General features: G+C 42.4%; 1 protein-coding gene across 1 annotated transcript; it reads left to right on the plus strand.

The window, feature by feature from the left end:
- The first annotated feature begins 348 nt into the window (after window positions 1–348).
- On the plus strand, window positions 349–10,602 carry LOC139414994 (NF-kappa-B inhibitor epsilon-like). The gene is made up of 6 exons (XM_071162687.1): window positions 349–1,139; window positions 3,750–3,852; window positions 5,300–5,510; window positions 7,679–7,767; window positions 8,530–8,778; window positions 9,114–10,602. The coding sequence occupies exons 1-6, from the start codon at window positions 796–798 to the stop codon at window positions 9,180–9,182; spliced, it is 1,065 nt and encodes a 354-aa protein (XP_071018788.1). The 5' UTR covers window positions 349–795; the 3' UTR covers window positions 9,183–10,602.
- The last annotated feature ends 7,522 nt before the right edge of the window (window positions 10,603–18,124 follow it).

An 18,124-nucleotide genomic window follows, 5' to 3' on the forward strand; every position in this document is an offset into this window, starting at 1 on the left:
GAATCCATTTTAAATTCAGGCTGTACCACAACAAGATTTTGAAAAAGTCAAGGGGTGTGAATAATTTTGTGAAGGCAGTGTATCTACAAAAAGTTACATGTCCCCATATTGCAACATTTAGAGTACAGGTCTAGGCTATGCTGTTTTAGGCCTATCATATGGCCTTTACTCACTGAAACATTGTGACACACTCGTTTAGAAAGAAACACAAATGGAAGCATGGTACGGGGAGTGTCGTTCAAACCTATCCTGTAAAACCAGGGACACTCCACAGCGTTGGGGGTGGTTGTAATGTAAGTGCATAATACGCACTTCGGGGATTCCCCATCCGCATCTCCAGACAAAAACAGTCCGCCTTTTCACGTAAGCGCAGAGCGCTTCCCCTATCGCGTTTCATCGCTCACATGCTCTCAACTATGCAGGTTTACCACAGGTTATGACAGTGCCAACGTTATTTTAAAGCCTGTTGCTGATGTTAAGACTCTTATGATGTTTTGAAGTAAATGCCCCATTTTGCGTGTAGGGAAGCGTTTATACCATTTATGCGTTGTTGCAAGATGACTCCACTTATTTTCATGTAGCCTAAACTAGTGGTGTGGGGGAAAGTAAACGCGCTCGATCCGATGGCATGAAACGCAACCGCTACCTTTGGTTTCAGAAAGGAACAGTGAATTCCTACTCAGGTGTGATCGAGTTTTCCTCCCGAGAACTGCTCGCACCATCAAGCAACATATAGACCTCTCGGGGATTAAACCGGTCAAGACTACCTGGAGTGACTGTGGATCGCGGGCCACCATGCAAAGCGCCGAAGATGCGAAGCGGAAATTGGATTTGTTGGAGGATAACCAAATGGACTCTGGTGTTGAATCCTTCCAATCATTAATGAAAGATGACCCCTTTATCAAAACAGATCAGGATTCGACTTCTGAACCCAGTGAAGCCAGGGATAAATTGACTATCACCAGCACAGAGGAGCGGTTGGATTCTGCTTATGGCTCATCGTCACTAAATGTTGAGAGTTTGAGTGAGATTTTAGGGGACTGCAACATTTCAAAGTCTAAAAATGACAGCGCAGAGAACACCGAATGCAGTGAACATGAAGAAAACCTTCTCACCACCATCACTGAAGATGGAGACACGTACGTTTTTTTAACCTCTTTTTAAATAACTCATATTTTAATTTCCCCTATGGCTGTTTTTTGAAAAGGTAAAACGTGTTCTTGTCATGGCGACGAAATTTTGGTGAACAACGTTTGAAGAAGCACACGCATGCGTGTATGTGTGTGCAAGGCATGGTTAACTTTGCATTTTAAATAATTACATTGGGAACCGCCCACAATTCTTGTTGGACACAAATAGCCAGAAGGAAATTGTGAAAAAAATGGACACATTTTTCAGTATAGGCACAAGTATGGACAACAGTCGGCTAATTTTAGTTTAATTTGACAATATCAAATCAAATTATATGTCACATGCGCCGAAAACAATAGGTGTAGACTACCGTGAAATGTTTGTTTTATGACCCCTCCCTAAAGATGCAGAGTTAAAAAGAGAATTATTAACTGGGTGGTTTGAGCCCTGAATGCTGATTGGTTGACAGCTTTTATACCGTATATCGAGGGTATGACAAAACACTTATTTTTACTCCTCAAATTCTGTTGGTAAACAGTTTTTAATAGCAATAAGGCACCTCTGGGCTTTGTGATATATGGCAAATATACTGTGGCTAAGGGCTGTGTCCAGGCACTCAGCGTTGTGTCGTGGTAAGGACAGCCTTTAGCCACGGTATATTGGCCATATACCACACCCCATCAGGCCTTATTACTTAAATAGAATACACAATAATGGGGCTATATACAGGGAGTACCACTACCAGATTAATGTGCAGGAATATGAGGTATTTGAGGTAGATATGTACATAAACCCTGGCTAGAGTGACTAGGCATCAGAATAGATCATAATCAGAGTAAGAATAAAGAACAGTCACAGCAGTGGTGTCCTTAGTATCTGAATACATAATATGACTTCCCCCTCTCTAAAATACATAGCATTGGCTATATTGAGTACCAATTGGGGCATGCAAATGTCTATCAACTCAATTCTAATGCACAAGATGGTGTCTGTCCTACCCCATACATTTGTGCCCAATCCAAAAACCAACTCTTTGCCCCAAGCACCTAGAGACCCTTCCAGATTCAACCTGGTAGATCTTACAGAATTGGATGGGTGCTACTCTTTGGCTGTCCTCTTAGGGGTTTCATCTGGCAATGAAAGCATAAGCTAAAATTACCACTGTCAACAAACAGGTGACGTTTTCATTGATGCCGTCATGTCTGATGGAATGACTGGATGTCTGAGTGTGTTAACCACAATAACAATTTGAAGATGGATGCGTTTTCGTAGATTAGGCCTACTGCACCAATTTGCAGCGAACAATCAAAACAACCACCAATTGTTGTTGCTGTCTGGATGAATAAATCAAGGCTTGGGGAATGACCTGTAGTTTTGCCCTGCACAGCTCTTTCTTTGCGTGTGTCATATTTATCCTAATTCCAATAATCATGGCATGTGATGTCGACTAAGAGGAGAGTTTTAAGTGTGGAGTGATACATACTCTCAGGCCTTTGTGTGAAAGCTGCGGATGAACTCCTGTGAGGTGCCTCGACTTGGAAAGCAGAAGTGTAAAAGACACAGCACTGGAAATTCCCCATGATAGACGAGGCAGGGCACATGTTCACATAGTAATTATCTCCCAAGAATAGACTGATTAATGAAACTCATACAATTACCACAGACACACAGACATGCAGACTTTTGGCCTTATCGGCCTTCTACACTACTTTCACATCAGTTAGTTAGGTTGAAAATGTAGCTCTGGTCCAAAGTAATGCACTTTGTATGGAATAGTGTGTGAACAATGTGTTTTGGAAAGCCTTGATGTAGGTTAAACAAAGCAATGTTGTGCCCATTTCCTGCATTTGACTCTTGTCTGCTAGAACTTCCCCTTTAGCTTTTGGGGTGAGTGTTTCTTGGTGTGGCTGTTTTCCACTTTGACTGTATGAACCAAATGTGATGACAGTGTGAATGGGGTGCAGTAAAGAACTAAATTCATTGCATTTGCATTTTAACTGTGTAGTTAAAGTTCATAGGTCTGCGGTTTGTGTATGTTAAACATCCCTTCATCAACCGATAGTTTTGTTTGTTCTTCTTCAAGTAACTACGGTTCTAGTGGTGAATGATACCCAAGAAGATACATATTTGAAAAGTGCTTTGCGGAATGAAACATCCTCCTGACATGACTGTTCTTTGCATAAAAGTTCCATTATTGCACAACATTCGCAACCAATGAGTGTGGCCTGCTAAGCAAACAGTTGACATTAATGCAATGTCTTACATTTCCAGGTAGGTCTGGATATCATTCTAAGAATGCTCAAGCAGGTAATTCTTTCCATCAAATGATATGTTGTTCTCATCTCCTGAGGCTGCTTACTTTGAAACGTTTAAAGGAAAGTAACTGGACATTTTGAATGAGAAATGATTCCACTCTCCTCGGGCGGCTCACTTTCCAGTCGAATGCAACGTTTAAGTGACAGTAACTCAAAACTGCTTTTGCTTGCTGTGGGGCCTAGGACGGGGTACCGTAAAAGCATTTTATGACACATTTAATGAAAAAAGGTCTTTTATAAATCAGTCTGATTTATTATAGAAATATAATGAGAAAAGTTGTTTTGTTTTTGTTTCCCTTCTAGAGTCCTGCATTTAGCCATCATCCATGAAGATGAACACTTTGCCAACCAACTGGTACAGCTGTTCCCCAAAGATGTCTTGGACATCCAGAACAACTTATACCAGGTACAGTAAACAAACAACAGTCCTCCCTTTACACCCTCAACACTGGTTATACTGGTGTACTGAAACTGACTTAACCTTCATGATACTTCCTCTTGATGATTGCAATTGCCAATGTTTATGACGACAGAGGTGATCATGTTATTTCTGCATCGTGTAATTCAAGAGAAATTCTCTTCCCCTTTCTCCAGTAGTGCATCCTCCCACAGTAACGGTTCGGTGGGTGGTTCCAGAGTTATTTCATAAGGGAGCTTAAATTAAATGGGAAACTCCCCTGCTTTCCCGCCTTTAAAAAACAAATAAGAGTGGAGGAATCGTTTCTGGAATCTTCCCTGTCTCATAGATAAAAACATTTAAGCTAGTCAGGGCAGATTTAAGAGGAGGTTTGAGTGAACATGCAGGGGGGGCGGGGGGGGGCAAGCTGACGTGGTATTGGAGAAATCCTGATGGGTCAGAGAGGAAAGTGGAGAGAGCAGAAATGACACAGTCAGCGTTTTACACCGTGACTCACACACACATAGCCTTGTTATTTCTCTGTTCTGTTAGAGTTTACCAAAAGCCACGTAAGCAGTGGTAGCCCTACTGGTTATATTAGTCATTATATTCCCACCTACACAGTTCAACCAGCAGTTCCACATTGATGCCTTAGGCCTACATTTGATTTATTTTAGTTACTGACCAATGTATTGACATTGACGTTGACTGACCAGGTGAATGGAGGTGATCCCTTATGGATGTCATCTGTTATATCCACTTCAATCAGTGTAGATGAAAGGGAGGAGTCAGGTTAAATAAGGATTTTTAAGACAAATGAGACAAATGGACAAATGGATTGTGTATGAGGGCCATTCAGAGGGTAAATAGCAAAGTGCCTTTGAATGGGGAATGGCAGTAGATGCCAGGCGCACCGGTTTGACTGTGTCAAGAACTGCAACGCTGCTGGGTTTTTCACAGTTTCCCATGTGTATCAAGAATGGTCCACCACCCAAAGGACATCCAGCCAACTTGATACAACTGTGGGAAGCATTGGAGTCAACATGTACCAGCATCCCTGTGGAATGCTTTTGAGTCCATGCCCCGACGAATTGAGGCTATTCTGAGGGCAAAAGGGGGTGCAACACAATATTAGGAAGGTGTTCCTAATGTTTTGTACACTCAGTGTAGATACTAGCTACTGTACTTAAGTTCAGATCCTTGATCAGCTCTTAGCAACCCTGATTGTATTACATTCACTTTAAAAGAGGGCCCATTCTGACTCCAAGTCAGATATCACACCAACCTGTAATACTAACCCATTGTTGGTTGTTTGTTTGGATTGGTACGTGGTTCCATAGAAATAGAATCACTAGAAAGGGGATCCCCATCCTAGTCAATGTTCTGTGATGGGTGAACTGGCGGCCATATTGAGTGTACCCATAGAAGTAATTCTATTTTTATGCGTGGTCTTTAGACGCCGCTACACCTTGCCACCTACCTGAGCCTGTCTTCGGTGGTGCGGGCCCTTGTGGAGAGCGGGGCCAGCCTGGAGCTGCAGGACCAGGAGGGCAACACGCCGCTCCATGTGGCCTGCGAGCAGGGTCAGGCCAAATGCGCCACCGAGATGACCCGGGATGTCTCCCCCAGCAAGCTGGGCTCCGTGCTGGAGACCCAGAACTGGAGAGGTGAGAGAGCAGGGCCCATATTCATTAGGTACCAAATGGGGGAAAAAAATGACTGAAACAGGGAGCCTACCTGGACTTGCCATATAAGAAACACTCATTTTCGTTTTTCTATGTGTGCATTAATGAATACAACCCTGGGCCCGTTACAGTCAGCAAACATGAAATATTACAGCTATAAATGTCATAAATAGAGCTGTTACTTTCCTTATTCTACATGTGTGTTCTACATAATGTACAGAGCTTTCAGAAAGTAGTCATAGCCCTTGACTTATTCCACATTCTGTTGTGTTACAGCCTATTAAATATAAATTTTTGCAAATTTAAAAAAAAAAATGAAATACAGAAATATCTAATTTACTTAAATATTCAATACAGAGTCAATACATGTTAGAATCACATTTGAAAGCCATTACAGGTGTGAGTCTTCCTGGGTAAGTGTCTAAGAGCTTTGCACCTGGAATGAACAATATTGTCCCATTATTCTTTTCAAAACGTATCATTGCTAGAAAAGCATTTTCAAGTCTTGCCATAGATTTTCAAGCAGATTTAAGTCAAAACTGTAACTCGGCCACTCAGGAACATTCACTGTCTTCTTGGTAAGCAACTCCAGTGTAGATTTGGCCTTGTGTTTTAGGTTATTGTCCTGCTGAAAGGTGAATTAATCTCCCAGTGTCTGGTGGAAAGCAGACTGAACCAGGTTTTCCTCTGGGATTTTTTTCTGTGCTCAGCTCCATTCCATTTATTTTTTATCCTGAAAACTCCCCAGCCCTTAACGATTACAAGCATACACATAATATGATGCAGACACCACTATGCTTGAAAATATAGAAAGTGGTACTGGATTTGCCCCAAACATAACACTTTGTATTCAGGACAAAAGCTAATTGCTTTGCCACATTTTTTGCAGTATTACTTTAATGCCTTGTTGTAAACAGGGTGCATGTTTTGAAATATTTTTAGTCTGTACAGGCTTCCTTCTTTTCACTCTGTCATTTAGGTTAGTATTGTGGAGTAACTACAATTGTGTTGATCCATCTTCAGTTTTCTCCTATCACAGCCTTTAAACCCTGTAACTGTTTTAAAGTCACCATTGGCCTCATGGTGAAATCCCTGAGCGGTTTCCTTCCTCTCCGGCAACTGAGTTAGGAAGGACGCCTGTATCTTTGTAGTGACTGGGTGTATTGATACACCATCCAAAGTGTCATTAATAACGTCACCATGCTCAAAGGAATATTCAATGTCTGCTTTTTTATATTTACCCATCTACCAATAGGTGCCCTTCTTTGCAAAGCTGTTGCCACCTTGCACGCTGTATGCCTACTGAATAGAGCCCAGGATGATCAGCTGTTGCCACCTTGCACGCTGTATGCCTACTGAACAGAGCCCAGGATGATCAGCTGTTGCCACCTTGCACGCTGTGTGCCTACTGAACAGAGCCCAGGATGATCAGCTGTTGCCACCTTGCACGCTGTGTGCCTACTGAACAGAGCCCAGGATGATCAGCTGTTGCCACCTTGCACGCTGTGTGCCTACTGAACAGAGCCCAGGATGATCAGCTGTTGCCACCTTGCACGCTGTGTGCCTACTGAACAGAGCCCAGGATGATCAGCTGTTGCCACCTTGCACGCTGTGTGCCTACTGAATAGAGCCCAGGATGATCAGCTGTTGCCACCTTGCACACTGTGGGCCTACTGAACAGAGCCCAGGATAATTAGCTGTTGCCACCTTGCACACTGTGTGAGGGGCTATAACGATACCATGATGTGATATTTCTTTATTTAGTGCCACTTCCTGTTGTTGTGTTGGCGTCTACAGTATGTCTGCATCTGTGCGAGCTTGTTCTTGCCTCGCACTTTGTGTTTTATTTCGACATTGCTCTGTGCGAGACAAGACTGTGGTCTAAATGATTTGTTGTTGCTGTCGAGCTGGTATTCGATGTTCCTGGCTTAGTAGATTTTGGAGATGGAAATCATGTTAATGGTTGTAAACAATTGTATATTTTGTTTGATATGTAGCTTATGTATGTTATTGTGTGTCACGTGGCATGACCTTACTGATGCTTGTTTGATACTAGCTATAACATGTAGTCAAAATAATCTAATCCCTCATTCAGAAAGGTGATTTTTGAAAGGTGATATTTTTTTTAAGGAATGTGTCTTTGTTTTCAGGTCTCACCTGTCTCCACTTAGCCACTGTGAACAGACAGCATTGTCTGATGAAGCTACTGATGAAGAAAGGGGCAGACCTCAACATCCAGGTTTGTCCAATGACGTCCCCGGGTGTACTCCCTTACAATAACCTTGCATTACTCAAGTACTGCATTACATTGTGTTGTAATACTGTAGTTAGTACTTCATAACATTGTGTCTTTCCTAAATCCTCTTAATTTGTAGTAGGGCAGATATGCATTTACCTCGACTTAGATGATCAAGCTGCACCTTTGAGGACTGTCTTTAAATGAATGTATCATGTCATGATATGAGCAAATGTGATATATTAATGAACACATGGTATTTAAAAAAATATATATTTAGAGGTACAGACTTTCTCCTTCAAGCTATGTCCTTTACTACTTTACTGTACTGATAGTGATACGGCCTGAGCTCAGTGGATTCTGATGGATTCATGTAATTAGAGTTGGGTCGTGATGAGGCTGGCTGGGAACCAGGGGGTTTTCTGGAGATGCTTGACGTGTCAGAGAATAGGCCCAGGCCAGCAAGTCTGAGTCACATATAGATGGATATAGAACTCAACACAACATAACAGACTGACCTTACCTACCACAGATATATTTCTGGGGGAAATAAGCTTGCTATACAGTAGATATAATATGCCTAATTTTATGTGTTCAAGACATTGGCACATTTTCAGTTTTAGAATGAATAGCTACTTGATTGAGGAGGACAGCTTGTTTGGTCCTTTGCTCCCCCTGGTGGCCTTTCCCTCCCCCTATCTTTTTTGAGGGGAAATTGTATTTACCGATTCCCTTACCCTTGCCTGTCTTCTCTCTGTCCCCCAGGAAGGTACAAGTGGTAAGACAGCTCTCCATCTGGCCGTGGAGCTCCATGACGCAATCTCTGTGACTCTGCTGCTGAACAAGGGAGCTGACATGGACGCTGCGATGTTTAACGGCTGCACGCCACTTCACCTGGCAGTGGGCCGGCAGGACGCAGCCATCGCCAACCTGCTCTGCCAGTCTGGGGCCGACAAGATGCTGAAGAACATGGAGGATGAGACGGCACTGGATCTAGCCGACGGCAATGATGATGTGAGTTATACAGGAAGGGTCAGTTTCCCACACACAAATGAATCCTTGTACTGGACTAAAAAGATTCTCCATTGAAAATGCTTTTTTTAGTCCAGGACTATAGCTATAAACTTCATCTGTGTCTGGGAAATCAACTCAAAGTGTATTTGGCGTTTGACTCGAAGTCCGCTGATATTCACTGAAAATGCTATAAATACATATTTTTGAGGATTTGGGGGGAAATTGTAACATTCCCAATTTATTTATTGTTATGAAAGAGACTGACTGGACTGTTGTCTGGATCAGAGGTATAAAATATGTGAAAAATAAACCCCCACCATATGGCTTCCTTTCAGATCCTTGCTCTTTTCCCTTTTGATGACATTCAAATCCAGGGCAGGTCAGTGGTTGGAGGGCCATTCTGAGTGTACTCTCACCACCTGAATATACTCTACAGCTGGAGACATTTTGAATCTTGAACATCTTGAGCCTTATCATGGAGCCTCATCGGAAAACTGTAGCTTTACTTCAATCATGTTTCTTATTGTGTGATAGTTTACTTTCATTTATATTGTGTGTACACTGAGTGAACAAAACATTAGGAACACCTGCTGATATAGACTGACCAGGTGAATCCAGGTGGAAGCTATGATCCCTTATTTTTAAATCTACTTCAATCAGTGTAGATGAAGGGGAGGAGACCGGTTAAAGAAGGATTTTTAAGTCTTGAGACCTAAGAGACATGGATTGTGTATGTGTGCCATTCAGAAGGTGAATGGGCAAGAGACTTTGAATGGGGTATGGTAGTAGGGGCCAGGTGCACCAGTTGGAGGGTGTCAAGAACTGCATACTCTGCTGGGTTTTTCACGCTCAACAGTTTCCTGTGTGTATCAAAAATGGCCCACCACTCAAAGGACATCCAGTCAATTTGACACATTTGTGGGAAGCATTGAAGTCAACATGGGCCAGCATCCCTGTGGAACGCTTTGGACGCCTTGTAGAGTCCATGCCCCGATGAATTAAAGCAGTTTTTAGTTCAAAGGGGAGGGGCGGGGGGGTGCAACGCAATGTTAGGAAGGTGCTCCTAATGTTTTGTACATCATGACTATATACTATATGGGCTGAATACTAACCTGCAATCTGCATGCCTTTTGTGTTAATCATGCATTGAAGTCAATGTAAGATTGAGTTGTGCATCAAAAGTCAAAGTTAGGATTTGTCCCTCTGCATGAGAAATTCACATTGAAAAGTAGCTTTTTCTCCACTAGCGAAAGGTACAAAGGGGAAAATGTATATCTACTGAATTAGTTCTATACCTGTAATCAAATACTAGGAGCAGTTAAATCTCACTTGGAAACTAAATGAACTACATTCATTTACTATGAAAAACAGATGATTATGAGTGGGAAGAATTCAAAAGTTTAATTTCCCTGTAAAATACAAGGAATCTACCTCTATCAAATGTGTATACTAACTGATTAAGAAAATGCATTGCTGTCATGCTGTAAGTTAAAATAGTTTCAGCTCTCAGAATGGAACTTTACATTTTTAAAAAACTTTAGTCACTGTAAATCTGTTATCATAAAGAGGTTCTTTATCTATTATCATAACTTAATATATTTCATTGTATATTTCATTTATTGGTTTATACTTTGAATGTATTGCCTTGCCAGTATCTTTGTTGGTAAGACACATTTTATCGTAATAGATGTATTTTCAATACAGTTATATTTTCCCTGTTTAACCATCCTCCTTCTCTCTGATCAATTAGCTTTGATATTTGAGCCTTCTCTTAACAGTTTCAAACTCTTATATTTTGTAATAAACAGAATATAATCAACACCATTTCACTTTTTTTCTTGTCATTCCTAAACATATGTTCAGAATTTCTGTTCATTTTTTAATATATTTTTTTTACCTTTATTTAACCAGGTAGGCCAGTTGAGAACAAGTTCTCATTTACAACTGCGACCTGGCCAAGATAAAGCAAAGCAGTGCAACACAAACAACAACACAGAGTTACACATGGGATAAACAAAAGTACAGTCAATAACACAATAGAAAAATCTATAGAGAGTGTGTGCAAATGTAGTAAGATTAGGGAGGTAAGGCAATAAATAGGCCATAGTGGCGAAATAATTACAATTTAGCAATAAACACTGGAGTGATAGATGTGCAGAAGATGAATGTGCAAGTAGAGATACTGGGTTGCAAAGGAGAGAAAAAAATAACTACAGTGCCTTGCGAAAGTATTCGGCCCCCTTGAACTTTGCGACCTTGTGCCACATTTCAGGCTTCAAACATAAAGATATAAAACTGTATTTTTTTGTGAAGAATCAACAACAAGTGGGACACAATCATGAAGTGGAACGACATTTATTGGATATTTCAAACTTTTTTAACAAATCAAAAACTGAAAAATTGGGCGTGCAAAATTATTCAGCCCCTTTACTTTCAGTGCAGCAAACTCTCTCCAGAAGTTCAGTGAGGATCTCTGAATGATCCAATGTTGACCTAAATGACTAATGATGATAAATACAATCCACCTGTGTGTAATCAAGTCTCTGTATAAATGCACCTGCACTGTGATAGTTTCAGAGGTCCGTTAAAAGCGCAGAGAGCATCATGAAGAACAAGGAACACACCAGGCAGGTCCGAGATACTGTTGTGAAGAAGTTTAAAGCCGGATTTGGATACAAAAAGATTTCCCAAGCTTTAAACATCCCAAGGAGCACTGTGCAAGCGATAATATTGAAATGGAAGGAGTATCAGACCACTGCAAATCTACCAAGACCTGGCCGTCCCTCTAAACTTTCAGCTCATACAAGGAGAAGACTGATCAGAGATGCAGCCAAGAGGCCCATGATCACTCTGGATGAACTGCAGAGATCTACAGCTGAGGTGGGAGACTCTGTCCATAGGACAACAATCAGTCGTATATTGCACAAATCTGGCCTTTATGGAAGAGTGGCAAGAAGAAAGCCATTTCTTACAGATATCCATAAAAAGTGTTGTTTAAAGTTTGCCAGAAGCCACCTGGGAGACACACCAAACATGTGGAAGAAGGTGCTCTGGTCAGATGAAACCAAAATTGAACTTTTTGGCAACAATGCAAAACGTTATGTTTGGCGTAAAAGCAACACAGCTGAACACACCATCCCCACTGTCAAACATGGTGGTGGCAGCATCATGGTTTGGGCCTGCTTTTCTTCAGCAGGGACAGGGATGGAGTCTACAAAAGACCTGAGACTGGGACGGAGATTTGTCTTCCAACAAGACAATGATCCAAAACATAAAGCAAAATCTACAATGGAATGGTTCAAAAATAAACATATCCAGGTGTTAGAATGGCCAAGTCAAAGTCCAGACCTGAATCCAATCGAGAATCTGTGGAAAGAACTGAAAACTGCTGATCACAAATGCTCTCCATCCAACCTCACTGAGCTCGAGCTGTTTTGCAAGGAGGAATGGGAAAAAATGTCAGTCTCTCGATGTGCAAAACTAATAGAGACATACCCCAAGCGACTTACAGCTGTAATCGCAGCAAAAGGTGGCGCTACAAAGTATTAACTTAAGGGGGCTGAATAATTTTGCACGCCCAATTTTTCAGTTTTTGATTTGTTAAAAAAGTTTGAAATATCCAATAAATGTCGTTCCACTTCATGATTGTGTCCCACTTGTTGTTGATTCTTCACAAAAAAATACAGTTTTATATCTTTATGTTTGAAGCCTGAAATGTGTCAAAAGGTCGCAAAGTTCAAGGGGGCCGAATACTTTCGCAAGGCACTGTGTATGGGGATGAGGTAGTTGGGTGGGATATTTACAGATGGGCTGTGTACAGGTGCAATGATCGGTAAGCTGCTCTGACAGCTGATGCTTAAAGTTAGTGAGGGAGATATAAGACTCCAGCTTCATTGATTTCTGCAATTTGTTCCAGTCATTGGCAGCAGAGAAATGGAAGGAAAGGCAGCCAAACAAGGAATTGGCTTTGGGGGTGACCAGTGAAATATACCTGCTGGAGCGCGTGCTATGGGTGGGCGCTCCTATGGTGACCAGTGAGCTGAGATAAGGCGGGGCTTTACCTAGCAAAGACTTATAGATGACCCGGAGCCAGTGGGTTTGGCGACGAATATGAAGCGAGGGCCAGCCAACGAGAGCATACAGGTTGCAGTGGTGGGTAGTATATGGGGCTTTGGTGACAAAACTAATGGCACTGTGATAAACTACATCCAATTTTCTGAGTAGAGTGTTGGAGGCTATTATGTAAATGACATCGCCGAAGTCAAAGATTGGTAGGATAGTCAGTTTTACGAGGGTATGTTTGGCGGCATGAGTGAAGGATGCTTTGTTACGAAATAGGAAGCCGATTCTAGATTTAATTATGGATTCGAGATGCTTAATGTGAGTCTGAAAGTAGAGTTTACAGTCTAACCAGACACCTAGATATTTGTAGTTGTCAACATAATCTAAATCAGAACCGTCCAGAGTAGTGATGCTAGTTCGGCGGGCGGGTGCGGGCAGCGATCTGTTGAAGAGCATGCATTTAGTTTTACTTGCATTTAAGAACAGTTGGAGGCCACGGAAGGAGTGTTGTATGGCATTGAAGCTTGTCTGGAGGTTTGTTAACATAGTGTCCAAAGAAGGGCCAGATGTATACAGAATGGTGTTGTCTGCGTAGAGATGGATCAGAGAATCACCAGCAGCAAGAGCGACATCATTGATGTATACAGAGAAAAGAGTCGGTCCGAGAATTGAACCCTGTGGCACCCCCAAAGAGACTAGCAGAGGTCCGGACAACAGGCCCTCCGATTTGACACACTGAACTCTGAGAAGTAGTTGGTGAACCAGGCGAGGCAGTCATTTGAGAAACCAAGGCTATTGAGTCTGCCGATAAGAACGCGATGATTGACAGAGTCAAAAGCCTTGGCCAGGTCGATGAAGACGGCTGCACAGTATTGTCTTTAATCGATGGCGGTTATGACATCGTTTAGGACCTTGAGTGTGGCTGAGGTGCACACATGACCAGCTCGGAAACCAGCTTGCATAGCTGAGAAGGTACGGTGGGATTCTAAATGGCCGGTGATTTGTTTGTTAACTTGGCTTTCGAAGACTTTAGAAAGGCAGGGTAGGATAGATTTAGGTCTGTAACAGTTTGGGTCTAGAGTGTCTCCCCCTTTGAAGAGGGGGATTACCGCGGCAGCTTTCCAATCTTTGGGGATCTCAGATGATACGAAAGAGAGGTTGAACAGGGCAGCTGGGAGAAGGTGCTCTTATTCTCCATGGACTTTAGTGTCCCAGAACTTTTTGGAGTTTGTGCTACAGGATGCAAATTTCTGTTTGAAAAAGCTAGCCTTTGCTTTCCCAACTGCCTGTGCATATTGGTTCCTAAATTCCCTGAAAAGTTGCATATCGCGGGGGCTATTCGATGCTAATGCAGTACGCCACAGGATGTTTTTGTGCTGGTCAAGGGCAGTCAAGTCTGGAGTGAACCAAGGGCTATATCTGTTCTTAGTCCTAATTTTCTTGAATGGGGCATGCTTATTTAAAGATGGTGAGGAGAGCACTTTTAAAGAATAACCAGGCATCCTCTACTGACTGAAAGAGGTCAATATCCTTGATATCCAGGATACCTGGGCCAGGTCGATTAGAAAGGCCTGCTCGCCGAAGTGTTTTAGGGAGCGTTTGACAGTGTTGAGGGGTGGTCGTTTGACCACGGACCCATTACGGACGCAGGCAATGAGGCAGTAATCGCTGAGATCCTTGTTGAAGACAGCAGAGGTGTATTTAGAGGGTAGGTTGGTCAGGATGATATCTATGAGGGTGCCCGTGATTACGGATTTAGGGTTGTACCTGGTAGGTTCCTTGATAATTTCATGGATGTGTGTCATAGATGTGTGTCATATTAATTGTTTATAAGTAATGTACCTATACTATCTGAGCAGGCCCTCTAAGCTCAAAGGGGATAATACAAAAATGATGGTATATGGAATTAGGATTTAGTCAATTACAGTGCATTCGGGAAATATTCAGACCCCTTCACTTTGTCCACATTTTCTTACATTACAGCCTTATTCTGAAATGAATTAAATACCTTTTTCCCCCTCATCAATCTACCCACAATACCCCATAATGACAAAGTAAAAACAGGTTTTCAGAAATCTTTGCTAATTTATAACAAAGAAATGAAATATGACATTTACATAAGTATTCAGACCCTTTACTCAGGACTTTATTGAAGTACCTTTGGCAGCAATTACAGCCTCAATTCTTCTTGGGCATGACGTTACAAGCTTGGCACACCTGTATTTGGGGAGTTTCTCCCATTCTTCTCTGTCAGGTTGGATGGGAAGCGTCGCTGCACAGCTATTTTCAGGTCTCTCCAGAGATGTTCAATCGGGTTCAAGTCCGGGCTCTGGCTGAGCCACTCAAGGACATTCAGAGACTTGTCCCAAAGCCACTCCTGCATTGTCTTGGCTGTGTGCTTAGGGTCTTTGTCCTGTTGGAAGGTGAACCTTCATCAAGGATCTCTCTGTACTTTGCTCCATTCATATTTCCCTCGATCCTGACTAGTCTCCCAGTCCCTGCCGCTCAAAAACATCCCCACAGCATGGTGCTGTCACCACCATGCTTCACCATAGGGATGGTGCTAGGTTTCCTCCAGATGTGACGCTTAGCATTCAGGCCAAAGTGTTCAATCTTGGATTCATCAGAACAGAGAATTTTGTTTCTCATGGTCAGAGAGTCTTTAGGTGCCTTTTGGCTAACTCCAAGTGGACTGTCATGTGCCTTTTACTGAGGAGTGGCTTCCGTCTGGTCACTACCATAAAGGCCTGATTGGTGGAGTGCTGCAGAGATGGTTGTCCTTCTGGAATGTTCTCCCATCTCCACAGAGGAACTCTGGAGCTCTGTCAGAGTGACCATCGGTTTCTTGGTCACCTCCCTGACCAAGGCCCTTCGCCCCTGATTGCTTAGTTTGGCCTGGCGGACAGCCCTAGGAAAAGTCTTGGTGGTTCCAATTTTCTTCCATTTAAGAATGATGGAGTTCACTGTGTTCTTGGGACCTTCAATGCTTCAGCAATTTTTTGCTATCCTTCCCCAGACCTGTGCCTCGACACAATCCTGTCTCGGAGCTCTAAGGACAATTCCTTCGACCTCATGGCTTGGCTTTTGCTCTGACATGCACTGTCAACTTGGGGACCTTGTATAGACAGGTGTGAGCCTTACCAAATCATGTCCAATCAATTTAATTTACCACAGGTTGACTCCAATAAAGTTGTAGAAACATCTCAAGGATGATCAATGGAGACAGGATGCTCCTGAGCTCAATTTCGAGACTCATAGTTAAGGGTCTGAATAATTATGTTCTGTTTTTGATTTTTTTAATACATTTCCAAACATTTTCAAAAACCTGTTTTCGCCTTGTCATCATGGAGTATTGTGTGTAGATTGTTGAGGGAAAAAATGATTTAATCCATTAAAGAATAAGGCTGTAATGTGACAAACAAATGTGGAAAAAGTCAAAGGGTCTGAATACTTTCCGAATGCACTGTTTGTCATTAATATAGACTAGAGGTCGAATAGATGTTTTCTTGATAGAGCCATTCTTGCAGGCTATTGCTGACTCAGCATGTACTGCAAATCCATCCTATTAATTTTTGTAAACATTGTGGGATGCTGACACGGGAGAACAAAGCCTCCTTGATAACGGCAAACCCCCTTATTTCTCAGTTTCCTGTCTGCTGCTTTTGGTAAATCATATTTATTGTTTTTGCTGGGTTCTTCCCTTTGTACAATGAGTCTGGAAATTCCACTCAGCCGGATAACTTACCTGTTCTCTGTGTACTCTGACAGGCTGCCCGTATTTAATATTCAGGCACAGGCCTAAGGCAAGACTGGGTCCAAGTATAAAAAAGCCTTTCAATGAGGTGAGGGATTCATTTATTGTCTTTGTTGATGGGGAATGTTTTATCTTCTATTTGCATGTTGGCATATTTTATTTCACAAGCATTTTACCCTCTGGGCACAGACAATGTCTATTCCACATTGGTTCAATGTAATTTCATTGAAATGGAAACAAAGTTGTTTCAACCAGTGTGCCCGATGGGGAGGAACTTATTTCAGCCTTTATTTCGGCATTTATCTGATTTATTCTTTGACAACTTGTTAATACTCAAATATAAGCCAGATAAACTAGTCTAGTTTGTTTTTCCGGATCATTAGGAATCCACTGTTTTGGCAGGGGTTATGCAAATTATATTTTCTCAACACTGTAACTGAACAAACAAATCTTTATTTGCCCCAACCAGGACACAATGTTGTGAACCTAATGGCCGACGCCCTTTTGAGTGAACGAATTCCCTAAAATGACTCTATTGTCAGTAGACACACCTGGCTGCTCCTGTGTCCTGTGACAAGACTCCGGGGGCTGTATGTATCAAGCATCTCAGACTAGGAGTGCGGACCAAAATTATTTCCAGCAACATCAAACTGTTTTAGAGACTGACGGACAGGGTCTGATAGTGCTCCAGTTCTCCCTGTCAGAATAAGCAACAGAGGACTTGGAAACCATATCAACTCCTGCAGAAATGGAACTATGGTTGTTGTGAGTAACCTAATTAATATTCCTATAACTCTGCACCGAGAGATACAAACTTTTATCTCCTACCATTCTGATAGATTTGAGACTGTCAGAAAATGTAATGTTTTTTAAATGTTATTTTAACCCCCTTTTTTTCTCCCCAATTGCATGGTATGTTAGTAGCTACTATCTTGTCTCATTGCTACAACTCCCGTATGGGCTCCGGAGAGACGAAGTTTGAAAGTCATGCGTCCTCCGACACAACACAGCGCGCATCCAACCCGGAAGCCTGGCAACCTTGGTTAGCGTGCACTGCGCCCGGCCCGCCACAGGAGTCGCTGGTGCGCGATGAGACAAAGATATCCCTACCGGCCAAACCCTCCCTAACCCGGATGACGCTATGCCAATTGTGCGTCGCCGCACGGACCTTCCGGTCGCGGTTACGACAGAGCCTGGGCCGAACCCAGAGTCTCTGGTGACACAGCTGGCGCCGCAGTACAGCGCCCTTAACCACTGCGCCACCCAGGAGGCCCGTGGTTGTAATGTTAATAATTTAATCACCAGTAAAACCTTCACCAGTAAAACCTTTCTCTTGAATGACCTCATTACTGAGCGCAAAGTTGATTGCATGTTTTTCACTGAAACATGACTGTGTAGTCAGACTGTAGTGCCGCTCTTATTGAAACCTCCCCCCCAGACTACAGCTTTTCATACTCTATCAGAAAAGGGAAAGGGTGGGGGACAGCTTCTAATTTTACTAATGCTCTCAGTTGTAAGGACATTTCGTTT

The sequence above is a fragment of the Oncorhynchus clarkii genome, chromosome 8, assembly GCF_045791955.1.
Source record: "Oncorhynchus clarkii lewisi isolate Uvic-CL-2024 chromosome 8, UVic_Ocla_1.0, whole genome shotgun sequence".
Classification (NCBI taxonomy): domain Eukaryota; kingdom Metazoa; phylum Chordata; class Actinopteri; order Salmoniformes; family Salmonidae; genus Oncorhynchus; species Oncorhynchus clarkii.